We start from the raw sequence: 16941 nt of genomic DNA on the forward strand, positions 1-16941 counted from the left end.
TTGAATAACAAATACCCACTACACGCGGGTAATAAATATTTGTGAGTAGTAACTATCCGCCATAGATTTTATCCACGAAAACCTATGTCCGCATATTTTTTTGTCATCCCTAACCTAGTCATTGAGGTGATTTCTGATCTTCAAATAAATAAACCAACATAAGAGAAGAACTCCTAAAAAAAGTTAAAAAACTCTATAATAATAGTTTCTAAAATGATGGTATGTTTTAAAATAATGAAACTTTTTTAAAATGAAACTATTTATATTAAAATTAATTAATATTAAAATAATCAAATATTGCTATTTTTAAATTATAATATTTTTAAAATATTATTTTTTAGATTTGTTTAAATCCAACATCATGTATTGAAAAATAATTCACATTACATATATGCAATTATTTGACTAATAAATATATTTCAAAATAATGTTATTTTGAGAAGAGACGTAAATAATGATTTTTTTTATTTGATAGTATTTAAATTGTTGTGTAGTTTTTTTTTTTATATATGATATTAATTTTGTAGTATTTAAATTATAAAACCACTTATTAATAAAAATAATGGTTAGAAATCACTCAAACATATTTAAAAATAAAAGTATAAATTTAAATAAAAGGATAGAAGAAATTTGTTCTTCTAATATTATAAATACTCAACAAAAATATTATTACTCATAATATGCAAATTTTTTTGTCACAAATTAAAAATCTTTAAACAATTTTTTCTATATTTACAAATTATTCTCTTAATATATTTTTTATGTGGACTAACGCTAAACTTTATTGTATAACTTTTCGAGAAAAGTGCAAACTTATATTGTACAATTTTTTCAGACAAAACTTCATTGTTTTTCTAAATTCAAATTATTCCGTTGCAATTTTTTATGCGGATCGAATGGTAAACTTTCTTGTATAATTTTTTTGTGAGAAAAAGTACAAATTTATACTGTACAATTTTTTATGGACAAAAATGCAAATCTTGTACAATTTTTTTTTCTACTAGACAAAATTGCACACCTTCCATACAATTTTTCTATATAAATTACAAGTCCTCCAATCCCTATTAAACTATAACAGTAACTTCAAAACCAACTCTACTACTCTCTTTTTCATACTAATTCCATACAAGAACCAAATTAAATTTAATATTTTCCACATATATAATCTTAAAATTATTTGTTTGGTACTTATATAACAATAAATAAATAAACAAATTATAAGATAAATTATTAATTTAGTGTATACATAATTACTTCTTCATATAATATTTTTTTTTACTTTCATTTAAGCCTGTAATTTAATTATAATATTGTTTGAATTTAAAATAAATATATTAATATACATTTCTATTTAATTAACTATATAAATTTAAAATTAATATAAATATGGAAATTTATTGTTAAACATGTGTACACAGTTACTAGTGTTTTGTTTTTAGTTAAAAACTAACTTTGGACATTATAAATATTAAGGCTTTAATAGAAATAAAATTAATAACACCTCTTTCTATTACAAAAAAATATTATATTTGTTGTTGTTTAGTGAGAATATTAAGTTTAGAAGAGAAATTTAAATTAAATATACAATTTTTTTGAGTTGACTTTTTTTAATACCAATAAAGAGAAGAAACTATGCTAGTGGTAGTGGAATATATATATAATGTTAATAGGTTAGATTTTGAATTTGAAAATAAATACATAAACAAGTGCCTAAATTCTTGTCAACTAAATATTACAAAAGTCAAAGATTTAGTTAAAAAATATAAAATTTATATAATAATAATAATAAATACATTATTACAAGGGAATTAAAACATCTAAATTTATTGTAGACTAAATTATTACAAAAGACTTAAAAAATATATATGATTTATGTAATAATAATAAACACTTAATTCATGTTTGTTTTCTTCTATACCTATAACTCACATAAACAAAAATATACGTTAATTAACAAAAGGATTAAATATTTTTTCCTCCCTTAAATATCACTGATTTTTTATTTTAGTCTCTACTCAAAATTTTGATGACTTTTAGACCTCATAGTACTGAAACATGTAATATTAGTCCTTAAAAATGGACGACGTCAACTTTTTGTTGATCTGACAAATGGTAAAGCCACGTTTTCTGCCAGCTTCGAATTATACTCCAAGCATTGTACTTGAAACATTCGAATTAGGGCTTGAAACCTTCGATTTGGGGAAAGGTTTCAAGCCCTAATTCGAAGGTTTCAAGTACAATGCTTGGGGTATAATTCGAAGTTGGTAAAAGACGTGGCCTCGCCGTTTTCCAGATCAACCAAAAGTTAATGCGGTCTATTTTTAAGGATTAATATTACATGTTTCAATATTACCAGAACTAAAAGCCATCAAAGTTTTGAGTAGGAACTAAAACAAAAAATCAGTGATAATTAAGGGACGAAAAACATATTTAACCTTTAACAACAAATATTTTATAAGACTCGAATGACACATGTAAAAACACCACATATCGCATGCAAAAGAGATTAGATAAACAAAAAAAAGTAGAAACTAATAGGAGTTTAGTGTTTTAGGACGTAAAATTATGACTAAAACTTAACTGCGACACAACTTCATGAATGACCAAAATTTCTTTAATCGAAACTCTGAAATAAATAAATTCCTAATATAAAAACAAGTAAAACCCTTTATCATGTAATAATCTCTTAAATTAAATAAAAATTTTACATAATAAAATATTTTAACATCAATATATTAATTATATAACACGTCAAACATCCGTTAATAGCTAAAACCTACTTCTTTTTACACAAGATTTCACTATTTTCCTATACTTTTTTTCTATAAAGATTATAATACAGAAAATAAATTATCAATTTAGTGTATACACAGTTACTTTTTCATATAAGATATTTTTTCGACTTTCATTAAAATCTATAATTTAATTATAATTTTTTTGAATTTAAAATAAAAATATTAATACATATTTCTATTTAATTAACTATATAAAATTAAAATTAATATAAATATTGAAATTTATTGTAACTAGTTAAAAAATGGACAGTGTAAATATTGGGTTATAATTTAAATAAAATTAATAATATGTTCTTTTCATTAAAAAAAACACAGTCTAATCATTATTATATTTGTTGTTTTCTCTCGAGAATATTAAGTTTAAAAGAGAAATTTAAATTTTAATATATAATTTTTTAGTTCATTTTTTTATGCCAATAAATAGAAGAAACTATTAACAGTAGAATATATAATGTTAATAGGTTAGATTTTGAATTTTAAAATAAATAAATAAATAAGTGCCTAAATTCTTGTCAACTAAATTATTACCAGAGTTAAAAGATTTAGTTAAAAAATATAGAATTTATATAATAATAATAATAAATATATTATTACAAGAGTTAAAACATTAAACTAAATTATTACAAGGAGTTAAAATTTCCTTCCTTCTCTTTTATTTAGTTTTTTTTTTAATAATTTTACTCGTTTTATCATTTTCAAAAATTATTACAAAGGTTAAAAATATAAAATTTGTGTAATAATAATAACAATATACTGTTTCCTTTTTTTTAATAATTTTTCTCGTTTTATTATTTTCAGAAATTATTACAAAGGTTAAAAATATAAAACTTATGTAATAACAATATATGTCTGTTTCCTTCCTTCTCTTTTATTTAGTTTTTTTTTTTTTTAATAATTTTGTTCCTTTTATCATTTTCAGATCTTCAAAACCCTAATTCTGTCAAATTCAGTTTGAGCCTCGAAAAACCTATCTTTCTTTTCTCTGTCTGCATCCTCCCTTTAACCATTTCGCCATTCATCGCTGATTTCCAATCATCGTTATCGTCATCATTGACATCAAAGCTCTATCGGCGAAACCCTAGGTTTGTACTTTTTTTTCTTGGTATACTTTTTTTTTTCTTCACTTTTCTCTCCTTCAATCTCAAACTGCAGCTACGATCCTGTGTCGCCTCGTTTGTCGGTGAACTAGTAGCCGCTTGTCTGGTTTAGAGCTTCGTGCAATCACGGAACTGGGTAATTCGGATTTCGCATTTTTTCGTTCGTGGGATTTGGGAATTTGTGGTCTGTTTGGATTGTGAAGTGGGGATAAAGTGGATCCTCGAGAGGGAACAGCCTGAGACTCATGCTGATACTTGTTCGTTTGACCTTGATTGCAGTTTTTTAATTTTGAGTTAGCTGTGATTATAGGTTTCTTCGCGTTGAGTTCCCAGCTCTAGGCAACCTGTTTGGTTTGGCCAGAAAATGGAGAATTTTCGTTGTTTAGATAGAGGTGTTACATCTCAGTGTTATAGGGAATTGTGGGCTTTGGTTGCTTATCCGAATTTAAGTTTTTGTTCCGGATGAGATGACCGTGTGAAAGTTGTGGAGTCTTTAGGCTTTTGTTTCAGTTTGACTACAAGCTTTGCTGTTTATTCGCGTCTGAGTATATTCTTAGAAGACCATTCTTTTTGTTTACTGTATTGATTAATGCAGAAATGGAAGACAGGAGAACATGGAATGTTGGTTAAAACTTTGGGCATGATTGAATGGCTAAACTTTGGGCAAAATGATTTTTGACTTTGTGATACTTACTCTCAGTTTTGTCTTTTCAATTACTGTGTGAAAAACTAATAGCCAGTAATGTGCATTTTTATGGTAGATTTTACTGAAACGTTCTGAATTTTGAAACCTAGCAATGCCTGTGCAGAGATAGATCTGGCTTTTTGCCCAGATTTGTAATTTTATAAATTTCTGCAGCTGCACTCGCATAGATGAAGTTAGTAACAGTTGATGAAAGAACTATTGTGTGATTATATTCTGTTCACAAAATACATTGAGTGTACGGTCAGGAAATCCTTCCTCTCCCTCTCCTCATTCCTTAAAACAGATTTTTTTCTAAAACTTCGTTATAGGGAGAAGATATATTATTTTGTGCTGTTTAAGTTTATAACATGCCCTTATTGTTTTGACTTCTTTGCTTTCTCTTTTTGCCTCTGTTCATATGTTTTATTTTCCCCTTAGTAGTGCCTAGTGTGTTACTCAGAAGTGGCTGCTCGTTTGCCAAAGGATCTACACACACGATGTTCCTTATAAGTTATATGAAGAGACTTTTAGCTCGGGGGGGTAGTGAGAGTTTTTGTTTATCTTTGTTGATGCATGTAATCCTGTGTTTATTTGGTAGTCAGTTATAAAGCAATGCACAATAACTTTTTTAAATGTTACAGGGCTATTGTAATGATGTCTCCTGCATCCCGATCCAAGTCTAAAGACAAAAAAGCTAGCAAGGAAGCCCAGAAAGCTGCTGCAAAGCCTACAGGATCTGGTAATGCAGTGGCTGGTGTTCCAGCCAGTGCTTATAACCCCTTATTAGGAACATTCCATACACTGGACATTTCATCGACACCTACCTCACCTATACATGCTAATGGTCGTTTTCGGAACATAGATGAAACAGATGAGCATCCTGTCAACTCAGTGGTTGCTGGTGTCGAGTATGATTCTGTTTCTAACAATGGTAGTTGGTCTGGTGAGTCCGAAGAACATAAAGAGAAAAGTTCTAATGCCCCTGTTAGATCAGACTCGGTACCAGGAGCTGATAATGACAAACGAGAGAAAATCCGCCAGAAAAATGAGAGGAAACATCAACGGCAGAAAGAAAGGCGAGCACAGGAATTGCATGAGCGGTGTACTGGTTATCTCATGTCGAGGAAACTGGAGGCACTTTCTCAGCAGCTTGTTGCAATGGGCTTTTCTCACGAAAGAGCAACAATGGCACTGATATTGAACGAAGGTAGGGTTGAGGAATCAGTAGCGTGGCTGTTTGAAGGTGGTGAAGAAGCAGATGGTAACAAGGATACAAACATACGTAGGAGCAATTTGAAAATTGACATATCAGATGAGCTAGCTCAGATTGCAGACATGGTAACCAGGTACGATTGCTCAAAACAGGAGGTTGAAAGAGCAGTTGTTAACTGTGACGGTGATCTTGATAAGGCTGCTGAAACCCTGAGAGAGTTGAAACTTGATCCCCCATCTGCTCCGCCAAAGCCAGAGGAAACAGGTGATCCTCTCATCAATAATAATGTAAAGCAGTCAGGAGTTGGAAGTCAGAGCTCAAGGCCACAAACAAAAGCTGTTCCTTTACCAAATCAACCTAAAAAAGATGACAAGGAATTTAACTATACAAAGGCTGCAATAACAATTGGAGTCCCTTCAGATTCCAGTAATAGAAATGTGCAACCTGTAAAGAGAATCCAACCTAAGTCTGAATGGGCTAAGCCCCAACAGGCTACTGTACCAGCTGATAAAAAGTGGCCAAGTTCAGGATCTAATTCTTCTGTCTCTTATTCCCTGCAATCACCTTTGCAAATATTAGCCCCGCCTGCTAAGTCTGAAGCACGTTATGTGCCTGTTGGAGGTGAGTTTAAGAACCTTCAACCTGTAGCATCCAGGGAACCATTAATCATGATGCAGTGGCCCCAAACTGTAAATGCAAAGCAAGTTCCAACCACAACTATGAGTTCATCGCCTCCTGGAATAGCTGCTACTTGGTATACAACTAACGGTCCAGATGCTGTGAGATCTAATGGTTTTTTATCTCATGCCCCGAGCACTAGAAGCCCCAGTCCAAACTACCTTAGCTCTAATCAAAGGTACCACCAACTTCAGTATCAACCTCAACCACAGTTTGTTGGTGGCAGCAGCAATTCAGTAGATCACCAAGCAACCTGCCAAGGGAATAGCAATTGGAATAGAGCAGGTGCAACCCCAACGCTTGCTGCTGCTACTTCTCTAGGACTCTTTTCCGGACTAGGATCAGCTGGTCAATCAGGGGCAACCTCTCCAGTTGACTGGAGCACTGGTGGGTCAATGCAGTTTGATTATACTAACATAGACTGGTCCTTGGATAGAAGTTTAGCTTCACCAAGGTCAAACGGTTCATGGCTAGGATTTTCACCATTTTCAAAGAATAATACTCAGATGTATGACTCAAATGCTTCAGGAGTCGTTTCTCAATCATCAAATGGGAGTATTGTTCCCTTGCCTGGACTGCAAGATGGTGGAGTAGCTTCTTCTGAGACATCTGCTGGTTCCCGGGACTGGGGTTCTCCATTTGAAGGGAAAGATCTATTTAGTTTACCGAGACAGTTTGTTTCTTCTCCTACTCTGTAAAATGAGTGGGAGAAAGTTGAATGAATAAAATGAAAAAAGACCGAAAAATGTGTGATTTGATGTTGGCTCTGATGATTCTACAGTTGATGATTGTTGGTGGTAAGCTCAGTGGGTGAACCATCCAAGAATATTTTGCATGCTTTTGCGCTCACATGCCAATTACAAACTATTCAGTCACAGAAACAATCACAAAGTTGACAATAATGGTTAGAGTGAGTGAGTGAATAATACTTAAAGTTAATCAAATTTCTAAACTGGATACTTAGTAGTTGATGCGTAAATCTAAAATAAAGGGTGAAAAGTTACAGCAATTTCTTTAAAAAGAGTGGAAGTTATAACGAATAGCTTGTTCTTAATTGTGAAAAATCACTATTCGAAACTGAAATTGCACACATAATCATACTCAAGACATTAGCTCAGACTCTCAACTCAAGTTATCTTATTTTTAGGGATAATAACGGTTTGGATTAGATATGCCCTTGTCTAAATTTTTAGGAATGATAACGGTTTGGATTAGATATGCCCTTTGTCTAAAAAAATTTGGATTTGATGTCCTTGTCTAAAAAAAATTGTTTTCGTTATTCATGGCATATTTGTCGGTACTGTGTAAAAATATCAATTTTTTATATATATTTGTATGTAATTATGGATACTTTTATATTTTATATTTTTTAAAATTTTAAATAAAGTTATTTAAAAACATCTTTAAAATAGACACTTATATAAAATTCTTTTAATTACAATTCAAATCAAATTGTTTTACAAAATATTAATGTTAATAAATTTAGTTTTCTAAATGTAAATTTAAATATGTTGCGTCAAAATATAAATTTTAAAAAAATTAATCTTCAATAAAATAACTTGGTTTAAACTTACAGTCAAATTTTAAACTATTCTTTTACAATTAATATTTCTTCTATTAATAATTTTATTTAAATCACTGGAATATAAGAGAATATTTAAATGGTGAGTTCTTTTAGAGAGAATTATCCAAAAAAATATAATATCAATGCAACGTCTTAACAATGTTTTTAATATAATATCTTAAAATAATAAATTTATAAGTCTTCATTTTTTATATAATGTTTATCTTTTTTCATTTTTATTTAATAGGAAAATTAAACTCATTTGAAATCTCAACCATCCTGTTTCTATTTTTCTATTTTGATAAAAATAATCTCAAAGTTAGATTTTACTTACTTTTGTACCGTTTAAGATGAAACTTTAAGATATGCATGAAATTTTGAGCTAATGGTGAATGAAAAAAAGACACATAGAATTCATATTTCCAACCAAAAGATTCACGTTAATTTTCTTAAAGAAATTTCTTTAGCAAGAATTACGTACATCATTGCTAAATTATATGAAGGATCCAATTGAACCTTTTCAATGACGACTTAGGAGAGACACCATATAGATAATACATAACTTTCTCCTGTGCAAAACCACTGTATGACAAAATTGTTGGAAGTTCCACATCAACTAAAAATAAGACTAATTTATAATATATAAGTGGGATGCAGACTTTACCTTACAAGTTGATTTTGTGAGTTTGAGTTAGACCTAAAATCCATTTCTAAGGGGTATGACATTGCTATATCTTCTTTCATTATTCACTTTTTTTATTACATAGTCTTTTACCAATTTTTGTGGCATTGCATAGTCTACATGTAGAAAAACCACCATGGTCTATCTGCAACGGCTATAACTATAGTATTGCTAAAAAGAGTGGAAATGCATAACACAATATTGAGATATCCCCATCATGATACTGTTAATAATCATCACTGTATGTGTCTTACATCTTCAATATTCATGCTATGCAAGATTATTGATCCATATTAATATATTCATTTTAAATAGTACTAACAGCTACAGTTTAGACAGTCAAATTGAAAATCTTTTATATCACAAAAACACACTTCTTTTTCATCGAGTTTTTTACCTTTGAATCTCTCTCTCTCTTTATAATATAAAGGTTAATTTTTTTAATCATCAAAATATCCCTCAAAGTGGTTTTGAGTTGGTGAAAGTGGTGTAAAATAAGCATTTTCCTTTTCAATTTGATCAGAACAGTAGTTTATTGAACTTTTTTTCAAAACAGTTGGATTAAACAGCAGCAGTTTATGACAGCAATTGGATTGGCTGGTTCTTGAAAGAAAATTCTGATTTAAAAACAGGAAATGCTTTTACTAAGACATTGTCCTCACATTGGACAACAAAGTTGTTTCATTTTGTAACCTGTTTATGAAAACCAGTTTGTCTATTACAGCATTGACTGTATCAGTATGATGCTAGTTTCTGGATTTCAACACTGCTTATCACAGACCACTCTTCATGGAAATATACTAAGACACGCCCTTTGTTTTTAAGCATATTGGAGGTGATGCTTCTCTCATGTGAAGCTTAGATATCACAATCTCTGTCATCCAAGTTGAAATGTGTATTATTATTTAATATTCATAGCTGCAAAACTTATGATTACTTTTCCCTTCTTGTTTTCTTGATTTTGCTTATTTGTATACACTGAATCATTGCTTATTGCCATCATCATATCCCTCAAATGCAAATAAAAATCACAGGTGGGTGCTGTTTTCCCTGTAATTCCTGATAAGAAGCAGGCCTTTTAGCATCTGCAGTTACTTTACTTGCACTCTTTGTTGATGTGGCAATAATCATGATTGTCATGAAGAATGAAAGTGTTTGATTTTTTTTCTTTTTCTTTCACACTGCATAAAAGCTGACACTTAAATCTGATAGAAACAATTTATGATTTACTGTGACTTATACTGCCTTGTTGTCAAGTAAATTGCAGATTTTGAAGGCTAGGAACTGACATGATTCTACTTCTTTGTATATTTGAGCTATGAAATAGGATTCCAAGAATGTAAGTGAATCTCCAAACAAGACAGAACATACCTCTGACACAAACTGACTTTAGTTTTATATAGTCTCATCGTTGGACTCAAAAATATTTTCTAAAGCCTTGAACTTTGCTTGAACTTGTGTAGGTATAGCTGAAATGTTCTACCTGCATGTGTTCATGTGCTGATTGCTATTTTTTCCTTCATGACCATCATAATCTTTTTATACAACAAACATATGCAGCTCTTAGTTATTTCTTGAAAAGTAGTTTTCAGTTTTTGTCACTGACAGTTCCATTGCTTTTTGGAGTTATTCCTGCTGCGTTGCCCTTGTCAAATCAAACTCATCTTTTGAATTAAACCAGAGTTTGCATTAAAGAAATTTTTAATTTTCTAAATCAAAAGTAATCTTTTTGAAAAAGACAAAAACAGCCATGTGGGAGGAAACAAACTTTGAGACAGCTTGTGTACATGCATGTTAGTTGCGCTTAATTAAAGCATTTATTGTTCAAACAACAGTTCATATGATTGCATTTTTTATTATATGATGTCTTATTTTTCTTTTATCTGTCTCCATTTTTTTCCTTATCTGCAAAATCTTTTGTCACCTCCTACATTCCCATTAATCAGCACCTTTTCACTGCCAAAATCAAGATTTCAGTTTGAAATTCTACCACAGTATAAAGATGCCATAAATGGTGGTAGTGAATCTGCTAGCTGTCAAATTGATTAGAGATCAAACACTCAAAATAATAATAAATAATAAAGAAAGACAAATTAATGTGACAAGACATTTTGGTTTTTCTTTATGCATTTTGTGGCTAGGGTGTTGGTTCATTCATAATTACTGATAAAGTTTTGTCCAAGTTGGCAGCATCACAGTTGGCTCTATTTTGTCTGCAAGGTTTGAATTCTTGAACTTTTTCTCTCTAATTTCCATATAATTAAAGCAAACAGGGCTGTGTAGAGATTGAAAACTGTTCATTTTGCTTTCAAAGCCAAAAGTAGTACAAAAATATCTGATATGATAAAAAAGTAGTGGTCTGATGGAGCCTCCCTATACTTTATTCAAAAAATATGTAACTGTGAGAGTAAACTGTGCAGTAATCTAAGTTTTGTTCAGATGAAATCGCAAAAAATAGTAATATAAAAGGGTTAAATATATTTTTAGTCTCTATATTTTGGGACGATTTTGGTTTTAGTCTCTCTTTTAAATTAAGTACAATTTAGTCCTTCAACTTTAGAAAACTCTGGTTTTAGTCTTTTTTATCATTTTTTTTTAACTTTATTTGTTGTTTCAAACGTGTTTCTCAATTAACATTGAAGCAAAAATGTGTCAAACAGTGTAAACAATCCAAATGCTATAATGAAACGTGCTTGAAACAACAAATAAAGTTAAAAAAAATTGGTAAAAAGGACTAAAACCAGAGTTTTCTAAAATTGAATGACTAAATTATAACTTAGTTTGAAAGAGGATTAAAACCAAAATCATCCCACAATATAAGAACTTAAAAACATATTTAATCCATATAAAATATTGGTATTGAAATATGAGCCATGATATTTGTTTGTATCAAGTGTGACAGATAAAGGTTGTGAGGAAGAGAATGATGGTGCTTGTGACTCATTGGAATTGTAATTAATGTATGCATGCCAACATAGTCCCAACTTTTTGTCTTTCTGTGTAAATTACAATATCACAAAACCATAGTTTAATTTTAATTTCTATCAGTACGAAAAAAATAATTAATTAAGAAATGTCTGGTGTGAGAAAAATTAAAAGTGAGAGGATGTTTATAACTTTGTTTAGCTTATTTATGTTTATTTTTGGCTAAATGTTTGATTTTATTTTATTTGAGTTTTAAGTAAATAAATAAATACCTCTTTGTACTATTTTTTGGTGTACATTTTAACATTTATTTAAGCTTACTTCCTCTATTCATTACATGAATAATAACAGTTGACTAAAAACCAAAGTATGCATTTGGCTTTCATTTTTTTAAAATAAATAATTTATATTTTTGATGGAACTGTTTTGGTCATGCGAAGAATTTTAGACAATGTGTGTAGTAAATATAAATGGTATTTAATGAATATATTATGAAAAAAAAAAGTTGAGATTTCTTTTTGTTTAGTAAATTGTTAATTGTAGTTTCTTACCGTAATATGAAAACTAAAAAGTATTTAGTCGAATAAATTAAAATTTACAGTAACGGCGAAGAGATAGGATAATGATGTTCTTATTTATTTTAATTTATTTAAAATAAACAAGAAAAGTTTGGGCAATAGTTATTTTTAATTTGGAGTTTTTTTAGTGATTAATATATTTAAAACACTGACTCAAATTTATTTGTCTGAAATTACTTAGTTGATTATAACATTAATCAACTAAATTATCTTGTATAAACTCTTCTTTGTTAAATATATTTTTTGTTAATTTTATTTGATTGTTTGCATATTTCTACTTTTATTGTTAGGGTTAAATATGTTTTTAGTCCCTATACTTTGAGCCGATTTTGGTTTTAATCCATTTTCAAAGTATGGTACAATTTAATCCTTTAACTTTAGAAAACTTTGGTTTTAGTTCTTTTTACCAAATTTTTTTAACTTTATTTATTGTTTCAAGCACGTTTTATTATAACATTTGGATTGTTTACACGCATTTTTACTTCAATGTTAACTGAAAAAAGCGTTTAAAATAACAAATAAAGTTTAAAAAATTTGGTAAAAAAAGACTAAAACCAAAGTCTTTTAAAGTTGAAAGACTAAATTGTACCATAATTTGAAAATAGACTAAAACCAAAATCGCCTCAAAGTATAGAGACTAAAAAGATATTTAACCTGGTTGTTATTAACCCAATCCATTGTCCTCACGTTATTGCCATGTAAACTAAAAACAAGAAATTATGACATTCCTTTTTCCTCCTTTTTCTTGTTTTTTTTTTTTTTTTACTTTAAGAATTGCATTTAATATCTTCATAAAAACATTTATTTTTCTCAAGTTTTAGTTTTGTAACGTTAATTAAATACGATATTTCTTAATTAAGCTTACTATACATTTTTTTTCATCTAATTGTGTTTTTATACTTATAATTTTTTATACTTTAAATATAATATACAAAAAGAATGTGGATAACAGTCATTTTAACTTGTATTTAAAACTTGAATGAAAAGGTTAGGTAAAACAAAATTTTATCAAAGATATACACTGTGATATTTTCTCCTTTTCTTCATCTATAAATTGACTGAATATAGTATCTTATCCTCAGTTTTTATATAGCAAAGTTAAATAAACTTCAAAAGCAGTACATATTACATTTTTCTGCATGGAAGAAGTATAAGAATTATAGATATTTAGAGAGAAAAAATTACCATTTGTAAATGTAATCAAATTGTGAGAAGCATTCTAATGTAAATATCTGACTGACTAATTTGGATATACATCACAGTCATGTCAATAGGTGCAATATTTGCTTACTTTTTCTCAAAAATAAACCAAACAGAAACCTATTCATCATGGCATGCAAGCAAAGACTAACACATTCAGTGACAACTTGTAGAATTCCAACAAATTTCCAATTCTATTTTAGCTATAAATATACTCACTAAAATACACATTCATTGACAACTCACTAAAATACAGCATTAAAAAAATCCAGAGAATCTGGACTCAAAACATTCTCAAAAGTGCATAAACTTGATGATGCAGTGATTTCATGAAGGAAACCTGATGTGGGTAAAAGTTTCATCTAACAAACAAATTATCCTTGGAATTTTGTGCTTGCTGCCTAGACCCCCAAAAAAACCAAACAAACCCACAGCAGCAAGAAACAATCAAACTGCATAATGACAGGTGAAACGTTGAAGTTTCAAAGAGATTCAACTGAACAGACAATTTCATGTACAAAGATTTTAAGAAGCATCTATCTTATCTTCCTTACATAAGCTTAAGTTTGAAAAACAATCTTGATAAACTCTTAGCAATTTAAATTACAAGCATTATTAGACAGGAAATTACACTTATCCAGGAGAAGAAACGGTTGGTTTCTAGTGATCAAAAGGCCAACCACTATAACTTGTTCCATTATTCTGATCAGGAGTGGTTGAAGAGCTGCTTCCACCAGTCTCAGAATAATGACTATTGTTTGAGCTAGAAGAGGAGCGAAATGGCCACAAAAATGATAAGGGGTTTCTCCTTCCATGGTTCTGAGTGCTGCTGTTCTCCCTGCTCCTGGAGCTGCTGTCAGTGCCACTGCTGGTGCTGGCATTCCTTCCTCCAAAACTTCGTGCACTGCGGGAATTAACCTGTCCCTGAGGTGGCAACTCAACACGGCAAACAGGACACGAGTTATGCTGAACCAACCAAGGAACAATGCAGTCAGAATGGTAGATATGGTTGCAAGGCATCTCTCTGGCTTCAGTGCCTAGTTCAAATTTATCTTTACAAACTGGACAGTGTGAATCCAAGCGAAGATGTGCCTGTGTTATCCTAATAGTAGGCATAGCATCGATCGAAGAACGTGCCGCCGGCGGTGGACCTCGCCGGTCATTCATGGTGAGTTGCTCAATAAGTTCTTCCAGTCCAGGACCCATAAAGTAATCACCAAAATCAACACGCCTAGGACCACCTCTTGGGCTGCCATTGGCCAAGGTGAATCCAGGAACTTGACCATGAAATATTAAATAAGGACCAGAACTGAAAACACCCCAACTCTGTTCAGGAGCTGGGAAAGAACCTGACCTTGCTCTAACATCAAAGTTTGAGTTTCTTCCAGCCATTCTATGCCTCATGAAATTATCAACAGCATCCATAAGCCCGAATCTCTGGTCAGAACCTCTCTGCCCCATGAAAGCATGTATAGCATCAAAAAGGTCAGGCATTTGATGAAACTCTCCGGACTGTGATGAAGAATATGAATGCTGGGGGGCAGGTGCTGCTCCTCGCAACTCATCAAGTTCTTGTACAAAACCTCCATCACAGTAAGGACAGAGACTGTCTCCCCCATCAAGCACAATTGGTAGTCTGCACGCATAACACCAGTGCGTTGCTCCACTTGACATCTGTAAAATCTGCACCAAAATTCAACGTTCTGTGTGAAAGACAACCTCAAATTCAGAAATGAATAACATTGATTTGATTAATCAAAACAGTAGTTATAAAGTTGGAATCAGTAAACAAGATTCAATACACCAATTGACTATGCTAGTATTAATATGATGGTCTAAACTGAATAACTTAGTAACTCACAGGAACAAATTATCCCAATTAAGCTAAAGGTGGTTAAGGCCAAGTCAACCATACAGTACAAAGAAGCACAGTAATTATCCTCACTAAAATTTGAACCAAGGACAAATCAAGAGTCAAGACTACTCTGAACAAAGGAGCTTTTCATCCAGAGTCATACATTCGGATCAAAACATTAAAAACTTGAACAAATTTGATGAAAGAAAAGCTACCCACATATTCTTTGATTGTTTTTACAATCAACTGAAATTTATTGGGCTCAAGAAAGGATGCTGGTCACAGCTTTTTATTGGCTTTCTCTCATAATGTGGCGATTTTCAATACATTTTAACAATAACTATATGATGTAATAGAAATTTAGTTGGAAATGCACCCAAATTTCACAACAATTTACAAATCACAAATTGCAATCATCAACACCAGATGCTAGATATCAGTGTAAAATTACGCAAAACAACAATTGCAATAACAATCTGCTTTCATTGAGAAGTCATGCTTCCATCCATCAACACAACAAAGAATAATTTAAGGAATCACGTCCAACAGTAACAAGGGGGAAATGCTCGCATATCCATCATAATAGAAAAATTGAAATGAAATCAACGTTTTCCTAGAAGGATTTACAAAATTATCAAAGATGAATAAAGGAATAACAAAATTCATCCATGATTCAAAGAGCACTTATCGTGAGAAACAGTAACAGTGGAGAGAAAGCATACCTAAATCCCAAGTTAAAATTAAGGAGACAACAACAAACTTGTCAACAAAGAAGAGATTTTTTTCAAATGGGGATTCAATTTATCAATACCCAGTTACTCTAATGGCAAAATTAAGCTTGAATTTTACATAATCAATCAACCACAAAAAAAAAGGAGGTATAAACCCAAAAAAATTGCATCAGTGCAGAAAGTTTCCGAATTCATCGTAGTGAACTTATGAAAAGAAAAAAGAAGAAGCAAGAACTCAAAGGTTAGTACCTGAAGATTCGGAGTTTGAGGAAAAAGAGAGAGAAAGTAGGAAGAGGGAGAGAGAAGATGACCTTTATGCTTCTGAGGTTTGTTCCACTGATGCAAAAGTCTTGATTTTACCACTTCAGAATTTGTGTTGTGACTCTTTCTTTTATACAATAAATTAAAGTAAAATTCTTAGTGGGAGAAAAGAAACATAGTGGAATTTCCAACACAAACTATCAGCAGTTTCCATGGAATAATTAATCAAACAGCCATTATTTTTTACCGCGTTTGTTGCAGAATTGCAGTTACACGAGTTATCTTCTAAAACCTTTCGAATCTAATTTAAACACAACACGGAACTATTCTTTTGTGTCTTGTTTGGTGATCTCGTTTGATTTTTCAATCAATTTATAAACCTTTTTTTGTTGTTAATATCATTTTAGAACATTATTCCTATTGCATTGTGAGTTCATTCTATGATTCTATCTTAAATCGATGGTAACATTTTTGGCAAGACATCTTCCGTAGACACAAGTAACATAATTGTAAATCCTCTCTTTTAATACGAAATTATTTGTTACCTTACAATACTCTAACATGTTTTTTTCAATTTTTTATTTTAACTAATATTTTCTTTTCAATACTGAAAATTGAGTAAGGAATACGAAGAAAGTATCGTGCTAGCAAAATTTGTTTTAGAAACTTTAATAAAA

The 16941-nt window shown here is 30.7% G+C and overlaps 2 protein-coding genes across 4 annotated transcripts; one reads left to right on the forward strand and one right to left on the reverse strand.

The window, feature by feature from the left end:
- The first annotated feature begins 3709 nt into the window (after positions 1–3709).
- On the forward strand, positions 3710–7296 carry LOC106764972. Of its 2 annotated transcripts, XM_014649436.2 has the most exons (3): positions 3710–3877; positions 3948–4028; positions 5219–7296. In XM_014649436.2, exon 3 carries the CDS (start codon positions 5229–5231, stop codon positions 7164–7166), a length of 1938 nt encoding a protein of 645 aa, XP_014504922.1. In that variant the 5' UTR covers positions 3710–3877; positions 3948–4028; positions 5219–5228; the 3' UTR covers positions 7167–7296. The 2 variants fall into 2 exon arrangements, with proteins under 2 accessions (XP_014504922.1, XP_014504923.1); XM_014649437.2 differs by lacking the exon at positions 3948–4028.
- Positions 7297–13708: 6412 nt separating this feature from the next.
- Positions 13709–16503, reverse strand: LOC106762926 (probable E3 ubiquitin-protein ligase RHC1A). Of its 2 annotated transcripts, none has more exons than XM_014647053.2 (2): positions 16315–16503; positions 13709–15100 (listed from the first exon to the last, which is right to left on the reverse strand). In XM_014647053.2, the coding sequence occupies exon 2, from the start codon at positions 15089–15091 to the stop codon at positions 14078–14080; it is 1014 nt and encodes a 337-aa protein (XP_014502539.1). In that variant the 5' UTR covers positions 15092–15100; positions 16315–16503; the 3' UTR covers positions 13709–14077. The 2 variants fall into 2 exon arrangements, with proteins under 2 accessions (XP_014502539.1, XP_014502538.1); XM_014647052.2 differs by having other exon boundaries at positions 16253–16499.
- Positions 16504–16941: the final 438 nt, after the last annotated feature.

Source organism: Vigna radiata, chromosome 6, assembly GCF_000741045.1.
Source record: "Vigna radiata var. radiata cultivar VC1973A chromosome 6, Vradiata_ver6, whole genome shotgun sequence".
Classification (NCBI taxonomy): domain Eukaryota; kingdom Viridiplantae; phylum Streptophyta; class Magnoliopsida; order Fabales; family Fabaceae; genus Vigna; species Vigna radiata.

Bases quoted from the DNA above. Each gene is read 5' to 3' on its own strand.
- LOC106762926 (XM_014647053.2), bottom strand. From the start codon at position 15,091: ATGTCAAGTGGAGCAACGCACTGGTGTTATGCGTGCAGACTACCAATT.
- LOC106764972 (XM_014649436.2), top strand. From the start codon at position 5,229: ATGATGTCTCCTGCATCCCGATCCAAGTCTAAAGACAAAAAAGCTAGC.